The sequence below is a fragment of the Lucilia cuprina genome, chromosome 3, assembly GCF_022045245.1.
Source record: "Lucilia cuprina isolate Lc7/37 chromosome 3, ASM2204524v1, whole genome shotgun sequence".
In the NCBI taxonomy this organism is placed as follows: Eukaryota; Metazoa; Arthropoda; class Insecta; order Diptera; family Calliphoridae; genus Lucilia; species Lucilia cuprina.
Genome location: NC_060951.1, coordinates 33,824,344 through 33,840,358, shown reverse-complemented (window position 1 = coordinate 33,840,358; position 16,015 = coordinate 33,824,344). Strand labels below are relative to the sequence as shown.

Here is a 16,015-nt window from a genome sequence, read left to right as displayed (position 1 = left end):
CTATAGACTAGACTAGACTATAGACTAGACTATAGACTAGACTATAGACTAGACTATAGACTAGACTATAGACTAGACTATAGACTAGACTATAGACTGACTATAGACTAGACTATAGACTAGACTATAGACTAGACTATAGACTAGACTATAGACTAGACTATAGACTAGACTATAGACTAGACTATAGACTAGACTATAGACTAGACTATAGACTAGACTATAGACTAGACTATAGACTAGACTATAGACTAGACTATAGACTAGACTATAGACTAGACTATAGACTAGACTATAGACTAGACTATAGACTAGACTATAGACTAGACTATAGACTAGACTATAGACTAGACTATAGACTAGACTATAGACTAGACTATAGACTAGACTATAGTCTAGTCTATAGACTAGACTATAGACTAGACTATAGACTAGACTATAGACTAGACTATAGACTAGACTATAGACTAAACTATAGACTAAACTATAGACTAGACTATAGGCTAGACTACAGACTAGACTATAAACTAGACTATATACTAGACTATAGACTAGACTACAGAATAGACAATAGACTAGACTATGGACTAGACAATAGACTAGACAATAGACCAGACAATAGAATAGGCTATAGACTAGACTATAAACTAGACTGCAAACTAGATTATAAACTAGATTAAAGACTAGACTACAGACTAGGTCAGACTATAGACTATAATTAATCACTATAGACTAGACTTGAATATAGACTCAAATATAGAGTATACTATAGTCTAGACTATAGACTTGACTGTAGACTAGAATATAGACCAGACTATCGACTAGACTATAGGCTAAAGACTAGACTATAGACTAGACTGTAGACTATTAAGTATTAAATTTGTCTTTTTTAGTATAGGAGACGAATTAACCCGTTTATAACCCCTAAATATTCAAGTTTCCAAAAAGTTCTTCGTTAGGGGATATACATTCATGACAAGAAGCCTAAAAATATCATTATTCTAGATTTTGCTATAATGATTCGACTCATTTATATATTTGGATATGTTTATGATGGCACGATTCATAATATATCAATTCTTTTAGATTAAACCTAAGTCAATATTTCTGAAATACTGCTTCTAAATAAAAAGGTATTGCGTTTTAAATATTGTTCCCGCTATGATTACAATTACATATTGTAAAAATTATACTCACTTGAAACAATGACTTGATTATCTTGATTTGTAATTTGTTTAGTTTGTTGTTAGTTCTTAAAAATGTGCTAGTTAGTATTCCTACATAATAATAGTATTCCTATAGTTTGACTCTTGATTAAATGGGTTTTTTGAAATAAGTGGCTTTTGCTTGAATCTTGATTAAATGGAATTTTTGAAATAAGTTGTTTTTGCTTACCTATAATTGAAAAAGAAATAAAGTGCAAAATATTATAATTTTATTAAATAATTTTATAATAAAAAATCATAAATTAATTTGAAATCCACAAATAAATAAAATTTTGTAAAAACCTTAAAAATATAATAAAACAAACCTTTTCTCATGTTGCATTAATCACACGAGATAAATCTTCCATTACTGCCGACCACTGGAAACCCAATTTATTATCTTCTAATTTTAATTTACAAAAACCAGGTATATGCTGGAGTAAAGTTTGAAAAGGTGTATATTGTTGTATGCAGGCAGCATCACCCACTATAATAAGTTTATGTTTTGAACGGGTAATGGCTACAGTGAGACGACGTTTATCTTCTAGAATCTCAGCATCACGATTACGTTCTAAAGTTTTACTGCCTGAAGAACCCGTACGTGAACAGGAGTAAATAATAATATCTTTATCTCGACCTTGATACTGATCAACAGTATTTACTTCCACAGAGGAGAAATCAAGATTTGCTTGATTGTCTTTAGAAGATTTTTCATAGTATTCATGATGCTGTAAAGCTAACTTTTTTAAAAGTTCCACTTGAGCTCTATAAGGAGCTACCACACCAATACGTTGTGGATCGTATTGACAATTTAAGAGAGCAGTTACCACACGAAATACTAAGGCTGCCTCACAGTAGTTAGTATATTTAGATAAACGTTTAGAAGTTTTTGTGGGTGTTTTGTTTAACGATTCCCCAGGCAATTGTTCTTCGTTGAAGGTGGTCTCTATGAGTGAACATGTAGCACTGTGTTTAGTTTTGGCAAAATTATATGATCTTTCCGAACAGTCTTGAGTGTCTAAGAGAAAAACTGATTGATCTACATGAGTTTGTAAGGCACGCTGCAACCATTTTTCTGTCACGAAAGATGGGTTAATGGGCTTGTACATGATAGCGCTCTTAACTTCCGTAGAACCACATTGCAAGGATCCTTGATATGTCAATTCATTAGCCAATTTAGTTATAGTTTTATTCATACGATATTGTAGCGTTAGAACAGAGGTGGCTTCACTACAATCCAAACGTTGAAATAACGACTCATCTGCTCCTTTTTGCCTCGCCAAAGGAGAACGTATTAAGGGCGGTAATTGATCGGGATCTCCTACTAGTATAAAACGTTGTGAAAAGAATAATGGTCTTAAGACTGTGGGCTGCATAACCTGTGTAGCTTCATCTACTATACAGAAATCAAAACGGCGATGTAAAAATATAGCATGTGAAGAACCCAAACAAGTGACACCCACTATTCGATAAGAATCATAAAATTTTGATAGTTCAGCTTCAGTTTTACAGTTGGCCGTTAAAATAGTTTCACTATGCTCCTTTAGTTGTGCATTAACTCGTGCCGAAGATCCCAAACGTAAGAAGGGCAGTTGGTGATCCTTCAAACGCAACAAAAGATTATCCACAGCCGAGTGAGTGTGGGAGGTTATCAATACAGATTTACCCATTAAATGCAAGAGACGTACAATGGCTACCAGAGTTTGAGTTTTACCCGTACCGGGTAAACCTTTTATCAACATAAAACTTTGTGTAGTTAAGGCTTTTAATACTGCGGCTCTTTGTACAACATTAAGCTGCTTCAATATTTCTGCTCCTTCGGTGGCTATTATCTTGGGCAAGACTTTGTGATAGTTGGGTGGTTGTTTTTCTATTATAATTTGTCTTAGTAGCGAGGAACGTTCAGTGTTGTCTAGTAGCAAACCCAAATTGGTAAAATTAAATACATTTCCCGAATGTGAATCATGTTTATCAATGATAAATGTTTGTTGTTTATAATTTTGTAATAGATTACGCTCTAAACTAACGGTTATGGAACTGGGGCTTAAGTCAAGTACAAAGCCTGCTGCAATGGCTAAACGTTGAGGTGTTGAGACTATGACATATTCACCAACGGAGAACTGAAAGTGGAAATGAGTAAAAGTGTGGTGAAAAAAACATTTCAAATTTAATAATTTGCTACTTACCCCACTTAAAGTTAAATCCAAAATATCACCTTCCCCCACCTTTCCATCGTCTGCACTACATTTAAAATTGTTTGCCTCCAGAACAAATTGATGTTTATAGCGGGATTCTTCCTTCTCAATCGGTTGTTGGGAAATTTTTAAATTACAAATTGCTCTACCCATTTCTTGGCGATTTTCGGGAGTTTGACACCAAAGTGCTCTTAGATAGTTAGATTTTCTGGCCTCCTGTTCTTCCATCATTAATAAATGACACCATTTCATAAAATACTCATAATCTTTTACAGTTAAATGAGAAATGCTCTCCGAAGATACTTTATTTAAAGGATGACTGGCTTTAAGTTGCACAGAAGAATCGGTTTTGGCAAATGAACAGCATATAGTGGCATAAGCACATTGAGCACAGGCAGTGGGATGTGATATAGGTTCGGGCAATTCAAAGGGTTGTATAAATTTCTCTTCCGGTAAACATAAATCTGCGGGCAGTGCGGCAAAGTCGGGTATATGTGATAAATAATGGCTTAAATCATTGCGTAAACCTATTAAATCTCTCTGTTCATTTCTAGAGCCTAAAATTTCTCGCATTAGGTTTTCTCTTAAATAAAGTAAAAGTCCTGATTGTGTGGGTTTGCCCAAGGCGCTTAACATCATTTGATAGAGTATTAGTTGACCTTTGTGTTCCATGGAAAAACTAGCTCTACCGGTTTTCAATTCTAAAGGCACTACCTTTTCCTGTTGTTTAACAAAATTCGCCAATTGTCCCTTTTGACGGCGGGGATGTATTTTTACAGAAACATCTATTTTACCCTTAAGACCTAACTGTGGTATCCAAAGATTTTCTTCTATGTCTTGTATCTCAGTTATGCGACCTTGAAAGCTTTCCTTTTGTAAAGGAAATGTTGAGGACAATTTCTCTTCCACATACTGTTGCATAAATTGATGTATACTGCGTACAAATTGTAAAACTTCCATGGTAGTATCTTCACGAGTTAATTGGCTGCCATATAACATGAAGGCAGTCTCCTGCGAGTTGAGCAGGTCGTGAGCAACTTTTTCTATATCTTTGAGTTCCTTAAGGTCTTTTTGTAAAACAATTTGTAAAAGTTCATGCACCAAAGAACCAATAACCATCTAAAATTAATATGAAATGTAAATAATTCTAATTTACATCTGCTTTGGTTTGTAATACTCACCACTTTGTTATTAGCATCTATACCTCTAAAACGATCCTGCAGCACCGCCTTTCTTCTACAAAACAAAGAGCCCACCACACTGGTGCCCGAAATTAAGGTATCCGGATTTATAACACAGAAACCTTGATCCTTATCAATTTTATACGCCTGCAAAGTGTCATCCCATTCAGCTAGCAAAGATACCACATCTTCCACTGAAATTCTAGTATGACACCAAGGACCTTGCAAATAACACTTGGCTTCAGCTTCTTGTTCAGCATCATCCATTTCCCGCCCATTTTTACCGCTTACTTTTAATACTAAAGCAAAAGTTTTCTTATCCCTTTCCACCTCTTTAACTATACACCTTTTCCATTGTGATAAATCCAATTTTTCTTTAACCACCTCCTTTTCTGCAGTTTCAAAGGCAGATAAGTCGAAATCCTCCTCCTGGTCAAAGAGAAAATCATAATTTTCTTCCTTGTCTGCGGATTTTTTATCGATTGTTTCTGTCTTTAAGTCTTCAGACATTTGTACTTTTATTTTTTTGGACGCACTTTCGTTGTGTTCTTTGAAAGGTGATATTAATCTTTTGGCAGTGCTCATTTTAAACTATATTTGTTCGCGTTTTATTTTAAAAATTTAAGAAAAATTACATAGTTTTGTGAAAATGTTTCTAACTTTAAAAAATTTATTCACAATGTGTTTGATATTCCCGCAATTTTTTTGTTTAGCTTTTTATGTCAACAAAATATAATAATTCACAATAGTTATATGAGTATTATCTTTAGTGCTACCAGCTAGAGAAAAGAGGGCAGTGGCAAAAAATAACGGAATTTCTATTTTTAAACGTTTTATGGCAATTTTTTAACTTTATATTTAAAATAAATACATAAAAGCAAACAAAATAATAAATCCCTTTAATTCCAATACTGTTTTATGATTTTTTCGTGTCAAATTGTTACAAAATATAGAAAAACTAGTGGTACCGAAAGTTTGGCAAGCACACTTAATCAAAATTCAATTTATATGATAGCACTAATAATTTTTAAATTAAATTTGTATTTTATTTTTTGAAAATGTGCGCTTTTCAAGATATTTTTTTGGAAACACTACAAGAACTTCATGAAGACTTTTCCTCTACAGAAACCTCCAGTGAAAATGCCGCAGTACAAAAAGCTTTAAATGCAATTGCCAATAAATCTTGTTCTCAAGACAGCGATGAGGGTGTTAAGCAGTTTCGTAAAAATCTATTATTAATGGGTGATAAATGTAGTGAGGAAACAGTTAGTTTGTCCGATATTTCAGTAGCTATAGAATTTACAACAAAAACAATTTCAAGGGGTCATAAACTAAAGAGATGTGTTTGTTGTTAAAGATTTTGGAAGAAATTACAATTTTGTAATATATCAATGCATTATACATAAATAATTAAAATTTTATTTAAAAATTTATATATGTAAAACATATAAATGCCATAGCTTTTGCCAAATTATGAAAAATAAAATTTAATATAAATAAAATGCCTCTTTTTATAATTTCCAACACTGACATAAGACAAATATTAATTATTTAGCAACACCCTGTTGTTAAACAAAACAGCTGATCCGCAGTACAAGGTGGTGTTATTCAAACATTTGATAATTTTTATTTTCATTCACCTGGTTTATGTAGCTGTCAAATTTTGTTATTGTTTACATTTTTATGTTTAAAAAATTCCGTTAAACGGAGAAAAACTTTGTTTATATTTTGAATTATTCAAGTAAGGAAATAACCTTGCCGCAATAGAACAATTTTGATGGTCTTATGGTTTTTGACATTAACGTAAACCAAAGGCAAAAACAAAATACATGTAAAATATTGTTGTTGCGGAACTGCCACCACCTTGTATGTATTCGACTTGAACTGCGCCGAACCGTAAAAATTTGAATCTAATTTGTGACCGCAAACAAAAATTTCGCTCCAAATAAACAAAATAAGAACAGCATACAAATATAAATAAATAAATTAACAAACAAATCATAATATTTTCGAGTAACCATAGTAACCCACAACAGCAACAACAACTCACCCGGAAAATGAACACAAACAAATAAAATTGAATGCGGGAATAGTAAGTTAATATATACATGTCAAACCAACGATAACTGGCAATAGAACTCTAAAAGAAACATTTAGATACATTATTAATTAAATTAACGAAAAAAACATATAATTATTAATAAATTATTAACATTATATAAAAACTGATTTGTGAATTGTGTTTAAGTGTATTTTCTAGTATATTTTAATTTATTTTCTTGCCAAATTTATCTTTTTTTTTTTTGAATTACCCCATGGAGGCTTTAATGCATAACTTGCAACAACAACAACTACAATTGCAACAGCAACATTTCTATGTAGATGACCTGATAAATATGGAAAATTTCGAAAATGTTGGAGAACCTCCTCTACCACCGCCACGTAAATATGTATCAATTTTCCATATAGATGGTGAACCCATATTACCGCCATTGGTAAGTATGTTTATTAGCTATAGTTCTATGTATGATGTACATACAAATATGAAGATATTCTTGTACAAGTACATATGGGAATTAGAATTAGTTTTTATTCAAGCGTGAAGGAGATTTTTGTTTATTTGTTGATTTCTACACACCCTAAGTTAAAAGCTGTGGAAGAGAATTGTTTGAGATTAGTATTATTAGAAATATAATTGTTTAATTGAAAATATTTATATTATAGAAATTGAATCATGTATAAACATTATACATAAAAAAGGGGATAATGATAACAATCCCAAAAAAAGGGGATCTCACTCATTGCAAAAACTGGGGGGAATAACATTACTAAATGCCATTAGCAAAGTAATGGCAAGTTTACTACTCCAACGCATCTCTCCCTGGTTTCCGTCCAGGGCGATCTTGTGCCGACCACATTAACACCTTGCGCATAATCATTGAACAGTCAATGGAGCTTAACACACACCTATATCTACTATTCATAGATTTTGAGCGAGCTTTCGACACTGTCTCTCGGGACGCTATGTGGTCTGCTTTTCTAGACAAGGGTATATCCACGAAAATTGTCACATTCATCAGTGAGCTGTACATGGATGCTGAAATTACAGTTCGCTTTAACGGAAGGGAAAGCCTTCCCTTTGGGACCCACAAAGGTGTGAAACAAGGTTGCATCCTATCGCCCACCCTCTTCCTAATTCTGCTGGATTCCGCTTTGGAAACAACAAATAATCAGGCACCTTATGGCATTCGCTGGAGCGTCAACGATTTCCTTGGCGACATTGACTATGCCGACGACATCTGTTTTTTTTGCGCACAGCTTTGTACACATAAAATCCAAGCTGGAACGCCTGAAGGAAAATTCCGCTAATGTTGGTCTGAAGATAAACATTGGAAAGACCAAGCTTATGAGAATAGGCACGACAAATGCAAACCCGCTTAATATAGACGGGCAGATCATTGAAGACGTCGACAGCTTTACCTAACTCGGAAGTAGGATAACGAAAGACGGGGGCTCGGAGACGGATATACGCGATCGCATCAACAAGGCTAGAAGTACCTTTCTAACGCTAGGTAAAATTTGGAGATGCAACAATATCTCGCGTAAAACGAAGTTACGAATCTTGAACTGTAGCGTCAAAACTATTTTACTATATGATTGCACAACCTGTAGTTTGACCCAGGCTACTACTATCAGGATCCAAGTTTTTATTAACCGCTGCCTACGCCAACTACTGGAAATCTTCTGACCAAATCGAATTTCAAATGAGGTACTGCTACATCGGACAAACGATAGTCCAATCGAAGTGGAAATCCGTAGAAGGAAATGGATCTGGTTAGACCACATCTTACGACGACCACATGATGATATAGCTAGATTGGTCCTAGACTGGAACCCCCAGGGGCAGCGTAGAAGAGGCCAAGAAGAAACACCTGGATACATAGTACTAAACAAGAACCAGAAGCAGCCCAAATACCATGGAACCAAGCAAAAACATTGGCCAACAATAGAGTTAGATGGAGAGAGCTTGTCAATGCCCTATGTTCACTTTGAATAGTTTACAAGTGCTTTAAATGTTATGTAAACTAATTGCAGTTGTAAATAAAGGACATACATATATGTATATATAAACATTACACAATGGGACAATTCCAAAAATTTTCCTAACAAAGGAATATTTAAAATGTATGTAATTTAGATTACATTCTTTACGATTGTTTGTAATATAAGGAGTGTATTTTAATAGGTGGTCTTGACCAGAGTTTAATGTATAAACTAATCTTTAGCAAAGTCAATAGTTTGGACTAAAGCCTATGGTTTGAAATATAGTCTGGACTATAATGTGGAATGTAGTCTAGTCTGTAGTATGGTCTGTTTATAGCTTAAGATATAGTCCAGTCTACATAGGTTCTTATAAAACCTAATCATTGTAGGAATTGGATTTGAAAGCACATGTTTTTGACTGATTTGATTATGTCAAAGCCTTATAGAATATAGTCATGTCTGTAACTTCTTTAAAGTATATACTAGAATATACCCCATAATCTGTGCTAAAATCTAACCCTTGTTTATCTATTATCTACACTTTAGTCTACATTCTGGACTATAGTTTAGGTTTTAGTCTTATTCTGGTCTATAATCTTGAATGAAATTGATTATAATCTAATCTATTGATTATAGTCTAGTCTATAGTCTGGACTATAGTTTAGTTTATAATCTAATTGAAATTAAAATAATGAAAATAAATTTCTCATCTTCCAGATGACAACCGAAAAAAGACGACAAATGCAAAAGCTAAAAGAAAAAGCCTTAAAAATAGAACAACGCATACGAGAACGAAAACAGCGAGCTAATGGAGAAATTAATCTTATAAATGATGAGATAAAAAGTGAATCATCACGATCCTCACTTCATAATGCAGGTGGTGGTAACATTTCGCAACGTTCCCAAGATTACTATGAAAGTAAACTTAAAGAAACGAAAGAATCTATGATGTTATTACAAAACCTTATAAAACGACAAACAGGAGGCATAGAAGAAACATCTAAAGAAACTGTAAATACTGCATGCAATACAACAGCAAATTTTCAGCGAGATGATAATCAAGAAAAGTTGCAAAAATTACAAAAATCAGAAATATTAATCTATGATAACTCTACAAATGAAGTAATACAAGTACCAGCTGATAAGGACAAAAAATTGTTTGAAGATCAAAGGAAAAATGTTAAGGAAACTAACGTTAACTATGAGCTACCCAAAAAACCCAGTCATTTGCTATTGGCTGGAGTAAATAGTAAAGGAATGACGGCAATACCATCAATATGTCTTAATCCCCCCACACCTTTAACGGTGAATAGAAATATGTGTGAGACTTTAAGCGCTGCAGGCAGTAGCGAGTCTTTAATTATTTCCAAAAAACCAAATATCTCTTTACAAGAAGATTATAGTTCAGATGAAAGTTTTAGCAGTATGATAACACAATCAGATAAAAGATCGACACGAAGAATTAGCAAATCTAATACAAAACCTGAACGAGGTGTTAGTGCTGAAAGAAAACCCTTGACTCCAGTGAAAAATGTATCCGCCAAAATTCAACAATTTGAGGCCATCAGCAGTGATACCAATAGTCCTCACACAAGTCCGGAGAAATTATATAAGAGCCGGAAAGCTTGTTTAGGAACTACAACTGGTACTATGAGTCGTTCAGCTACTAGTCCTTCCATAAAACTAACCAACAGCAATCGTTCATCTTCATCAAGATCACAAAGTTTAGCTCAAGATTCAGACAATTCACCAGAAAATAATTTAGTACGTTCATCATCTTTCACCTTAGAGGGACCTTCAAAAGCTCTTATCGATCATATGCAACAGCAAAAAACTATAACTGAAAACAAAACTGCCGTTAAATCTCCATTAAATACAACACGTTCTATAGCTAGGAAGCCCATAATATCACCCTTAAGAGCCCACCGGGATACAGTCGAATCGAAAGCCAAAAAAGTGCAAAAAGTGGAACTTAAGTCATCCAAACTAAAGACTCAACAGAAAGTCTCACAAAGTAAATTGGCACAGGCTGCTGTAGCCTCTATATCCCCCTATAATACCAACGCCCTAACCCAGCATACTACTAATAATTTGTACAAAACAAAACGATCACCCTATGACATTGCAAAAACTTCTCATACATCCCTAACACAAACATTACCGAAGACATCTACTACACAAATGCGTAAATCAAATTCCACCTCAAATAATTTGGCTCAAAATAAAAGTTCTAAAACTAAAATTACATCACAGACATCCACTCCTACGACATCAACAGCATCCAACTCTGCTAGAACTCCTCAAAATGCTAATGGTTCCATTAACCAAATGGATAAGTTACAAAAAGATAAATTTATGCGTTTATTAGCGCAACAGGAAGAAGAACACCGAAAATTGCAACAATCCTTTGAAATGCAACAGAAAATGTTAATCGAACAACTTAACCGAGAAATGGCATCAGCACAATTAAAATCACCCAATAATTCTTATAATTCTTCTATAAAAAGACAAGAACAACCCGCACTCTCTCTTCAATTACAAAATCAATTGAATTTAACAGGTTTTTCATCGGAAACCGGTTCAAAAAAGCCTACAACTCCCTCATATGACTTTAAACAAGCCAAGTCTTATGCTAAGCAACAAACACAACAGCCATCTCCTTCTTCAATTAGTAATAATAGTTCATATGTATCTATGGCTAAAAATGATTCATTAACTACTAATTCCCAACATTCATCATATGGTTCTCATTATACTCAAACATCGCAAATCATTCCTTTGCATAATTCCTATCTAAATACAATTGATCATTCAAATGCTAATACTTCTTTGGATATTTCCACGCTTTCAACTCAAACTTCTCCTGATACTTTATGTGCTACACCTATAATACAAAATAATCCTGTTACTACGACATCATCATCATCACGACGCAGATTATTTACAGAAATGAATGATGTAGACTGTGAGCGAAATAATCTAACATCACGTTCTACCGGTAGTTCAACGCATTCTTCGGGACATCGTCCAGATGATTCGAACAGAAGTCCAAAGTCTGCTCTAACAAATCATGATAGTAATAGACGTGTAAGTTTTAAATTTTATTAATTAATGGATAAGGCTTATTGTAGTTAAATTACTTTCAAGTTTTGCATTTAATTGAGAAACGTAATGACTAAGGAGTGGATAACTTAACGTAACTGAATAAAAATAGAATTTTTCTTTAAAAGAGGGAATTTTCAAAAACTTTTCTATAGCAGAAAGAATGTTTGAAATATTTCCTATAGATAACTGATTTTTTTCTTAATTTTCTATAAAAAAAAGTTTAAAAATTTTCTATAAAAAATAGGTTTTTTTCGAAAATTTTCCACATAAAACAGAAATTTTTTATAGAGGTATATATTTTTGAAAATTTTCTAAAGAAAAGAGAAATTTTGAAAATTTTTTTTTATAAAAAGAGGAATTTAAAAAAAAAATTCTATAGATGAGATAATATTGTAAACATTTTCTATTTTTTTTGGAAAATTTTCTATAAAAAAAATTATTTTTTTCGAAAAATTTCTGTAAAAAAGTAAATTTTTCAAAAATATTCTATAGAAGAGACATATTTTAAAATTTTGTAGCAACAATAATATTTTTTAAAAATTTTCTATAAAAAATAGATTTTTTTCGAAAATTTTCCATATAAAACAGAAATTTTTTATAGAAGAAGTATATTTTCAAAAATTTTCTAAAGAAATGAGAAATTTTGAAAACTTTTTTTAAAAGGAGTATTTTTTTAGAAATTTTCTTTTAAATATTTTCTGTATAAAGTCAACATTTTTAAATTTTCTATAAAAAAGTTAATTTTTTCAAAAAAATATTTTATAGAAGTGATATATTTTAAACATTTTCTATATAAAAGTCATTCTTTTTTAAATTTTCTATAAAAATGATTTTTTTTTGAAAATTATCTTTAAAAAATTTATTTATTTTTAAAATATTCTATAGAAGAGATATATTTTAAAAATTTCTTTTAAAAATTTATTTTTTTAAACTTTTTTATAAAAAATAGATTTATTTCGAAAATTTTTCATATAAAACAGAAATTTTCTATAAAAATTTTATATTTTCGAAAATTTTCTAAAGAAAAGATAAATTTTGAAAACTTTTTATAAAATGAATAATTTTTTTAGAAATTTTCTTTTAAATATTTTCTTTATAAAAGTGAAATTTTTAAATTTTCTATAAAAAAGTTAATATTTTTCAAAAATATTCTATAGAAGAGATACATTTTAAACATTTTTTATATAAAAGTGATTTTTTTTAATTTTCTATAAAAAAAGATATTTTTGAAAATTTTCTAAAAAAAATTGTTTTTCGAAAATTTTCTGTAAAAAAATTTAATTTTTTTAAAAATATTTTATAGAAGATATATATTTTAAAAATTTCTATTAAAAATATAATTTTTTAAAACTTTTTTTGTAAAAAATAGATTTATTTGGAAAATTTTTAATAAAAAACAGAAATTTTCTATAGAAAAAGTATATTTTCGAAAATTTTCTAAAGAGAAGATAAATTAGAGAAAACTTTTTATAAAATTTTTTAAAAATTTTATTTTAAACATTTTCTTTATAAATGTGAATTTTTAAAATTTTCTAAAATATTCTATAGAAGAGATACATTTTAAAAATTTCTATCAAAAATATAAATTTTTAGAAATTTTCAATAATAAAAAATATATTTTCCATATGAAAGAGAAATTTTCTATAGAAGACATATATTTCCGAAATTTTCTAAAGAAAAGAAAATTTTTTTTAGAAATTTTCTATAGAAGAGAAATTTTTGTATAAAAAAAATTTGTTTTTTTTATAAAAAAGTAATTTTTTCAAAAATATTCTAAAGAAGATATATATTTTAAAAATTTCTATCAAAACAACATATTATTACGATAATTTTGTATATAAAAGAGAAATTTTCTATAGAAGACCAATATTTTCAAAAACTTTCTAAAAAAAGAGAAACTTTCTATAATAATTCGTAGAATTTTTTAAAAGTTTTCGGAATTTCAAAAGATTTCTATAGCAGAGAGAATACTTTAAACATTTTCTATTAAAAAAAATTAAACATTTTTTATAACAAAGTGCATTTTTTTAAATTTTCTATAGAAAATAGGATTTTTTGAAAATTTTATATAGAAGAGAGAAAAAAATTAAAAACTTTCTATAAAAATTCTTATTTTTATAGAAAGTTTTCAGAATTTCAAAAATTTTCTATAGAATAGAAAATATTTTTAACATTTTCTATGAAAAAATAATTTAAACAATTTTTTTTATACAAAAAGTGTATTTAAAAAAAATTATAGAAAACAGGATTTTTTGAAAATTTTATATAGAAGAGAGAATTTTCAAATTTCTATAAAAAAGAGAATTTTTCAATTTTCTACAAAAAGATAAAAAAATATAAATTTTTTAAATTTCTATAAAAAAGAGACATTTTTATAAATTTCTAAAAGAAAGAAATTTTTTAAAATTTCTATAAAAAAGAAATTTTTTAAAATTTCTATAAAAAAGACAAAATTTTTAAAAATTTCTACAATAAATAGAAATTTTCTAAAATTTCTATATAAAATCAAAATTTTCAAAAGAAGAAAAATATTTTCGAAAATTTTCTATAGAAAAGAGGATTTCCGAAAACATTCCATAAAAAAGAAAAAAATATCTAAAATTTCTTGTATATGTTTTCTGTAGAGGAAAGTAATGTTTGAACATTTTCTCTAGAAAATATAAATTTTCGAAAATTTTGTAATCTTTCTATAGAAAAGATAAATTTTCAAAATTTTTTTGTTTAGAAAGATTTTTAGAGATATTTTTAAAAATTTTAAAGAGGAAATTTTCTATAAAGAAGGGAAGTTTTCGAAAATATTCTATAGAACACAGAAATATTCAAAATTTTGAAAGAGAAAAGACATTTTCAAAAAATTTCTGTAGAAGAAAGAAATTTTCGGAAATGTTCTTACAAAAGAAAAAATTTGCTTTAAATAAAAAAAATTTTCTATAGATGAAATAAATTTTCGAAAAAAAAGTAATATACAGAAATTATGAAGAGAAATGTTTAAAAGTAGAATTGAGAATTTACCACTCCAAAGTTTACGTTTTTTTTAATAAATTTAACTGTAAATCTTTCTAAGAAATTTGATTAATATTCTTCCTTTCTTCTATCGTTTCTAACAAGCTTCATTACTAAAATGTAAAACTAACCCAAGGATTTAAAAATAATTTAAAATAAGTAGCAAAAACAAAACTCAAGACTTAATTAACTGTAGAAACTCCCAATTACAACTGGAGCAATTTAGAAAATAAATTCCAAGCTCAAGTGCACCTTAACAAGTTTAAATATTTTACCCACTCAAGTATTAAAACAATATAATTTTTTTACAATAATAATAACAACTAATCTATAAATGTGCCTTGTTAAAAAATATAAAAAAACCACCAACTAAAAAGTAGTTATTAAAAATTTCTAAATAAAGTAAAAAAAACCCTTAAATGCTCATAATATTTTAGCACCCTTCAAAATTTATAACAAATTATATAACATATTATATAATCAACTAATTTTCTTTTAAAATTATTAATAAATTTACTAATCTAAAATATTTGTTAATATTTTTTTATATACTAAATAAAATTTTAAAACCTATTTAAAACGAATGAAAATAACTCTTTATTTTTTTGGAATTATGTTTTATATAAAATTCATATTTAGCCTTTAGCAGATAATTCTTTAATATTGCATGCTGCTGCCACCAAAATAAATGCCTGTGCTCGTGGTTTTCTAGTACGTCGTCTTTTTCAAACTGAACAAATTCAACGTATTGTTCAAACAATACGTGATACTTTGATATTTGTTTTAAATTTGCACATAGAAACTATGGAGAATCCCGAGGAATCACAAACTCCCGCCAATATTAAGTTAAAAGCTAGGCTTTTACAACAGGTTTGTTTTTGAAATTTAAATTGTTAAATTTGTTTTATTTTCTTGCTTTTTTTTACTTTTATAGTTATCATCTGCCTGCCGTACACTTCATTTGGTTTTCTTTCAGACTTCTGTAAGGGAACGTATGGATATTATTGCTCGAGATCGTAAACGTATTAAAACCAAGTTGTTATCAATGAATAGAAGAAGGTAAGGGAGAACTGAACTAGAACTGATCTAGAACTGATCTAGAACTAAACTAGAACTGAACTAGAATTGAACTAGAACTGAACTAGAACTGAACTAGAACTGAACTAGAACTGATATAGAACTGAACTAGAACTAACCTAGAACTGAACTAGAACTGAACTAGAACTGAACTAGAACTGAACTAGAACTGAACTAGAACTGAACTAGAACTGAACTAGAACTG

General features: G+C 29.8%; 2 protein-coding genes across 6 annotated transcripts; one reads left to right on the top strand and one right to left on the bottom strand.

Moving 5' to 3' along the window:
* Window positions 1-1,293: 1,293 nt before the first annotated feature.
* Window positions 1,294-5,282, bottom strand: LOC111679957 (DNA replication ATP-dependent helicase/nuclease DNA2). Of its 2 annotated transcripts, XM_046947202.1 has the most exons (4): window positions 4,582-5,282; window positions 3,392-4,519; window positions 1,532-3,325; window positions 1,294-1,309 (listed from the first exon to the last, which is right to left on the bottom strand). In XM_046947202.1, the coding sequence occupies exons 1-3, from the start codon at window positions 5,164-5,166 to the stop codon at window positions 1,538-1,540; spliced, it is 3,501 nt and encodes a 1,166-aa protein (XP_046803158.1). In that variant the 5' UTR covers window positions 5,167-5,282; the 3' UTR covers window positions 1,294-1,309; window positions 1,532-1,537. The 2 variants fall into 2 exon arrangements, with proteins under 2 accessions (XP_046803158.1, XP_023297333.2); XM_023441565.2 differs by lacking the exon at window positions 1,294-1,309 and having other exon boundaries at window positions 1,426-3,325.
* A 1,208-nt stretch (window positions 5,283-6,490) lies between these two features.
* LOC111679976 (flocculation protein FLO11) lies at window positions 6,491-15,797 on the top strand. Of its 4 annotated transcripts, XM_023441579.2 has the most exons (5): window positions 6,491-6,673; window positions 6,903-7,076; window positions 9,343-11,712; window positions 15,373-15,603; window positions 15,668-15,796. In XM_023441579.2, the coding sequence occupies exons 2-5, from the start codon at window positions 6,909-6,911 to the stop codon at window positions 15,794-15,796; spliced, it is 2,898 nt and encodes a 965-aa protein (XP_023297347.2). In that variant the 5' UTR covers window positions 6,491-6,673; window positions 6,903-6,908. The 4 variants fall into 4 exon arrangements, with proteins under 4 accessions (XP_023297347.2, XP_046802657.1, XP_046802656.1 ...); XM_046946701.1 differs by lacking the exon at window positions 6,491-6,673 and having other exon boundaries at window positions 6,733-7,076; window positions 15,533-15,603; window positions 15,668-15,797; XM_046946700.1 differs by lacking the exon at window positions 6,491-6,673 and having other exon boundaries at window positions 6,734-7,076.
* The last annotated feature ends 218 nt before the right edge of the window (window positions 15,798-16,015 follow it).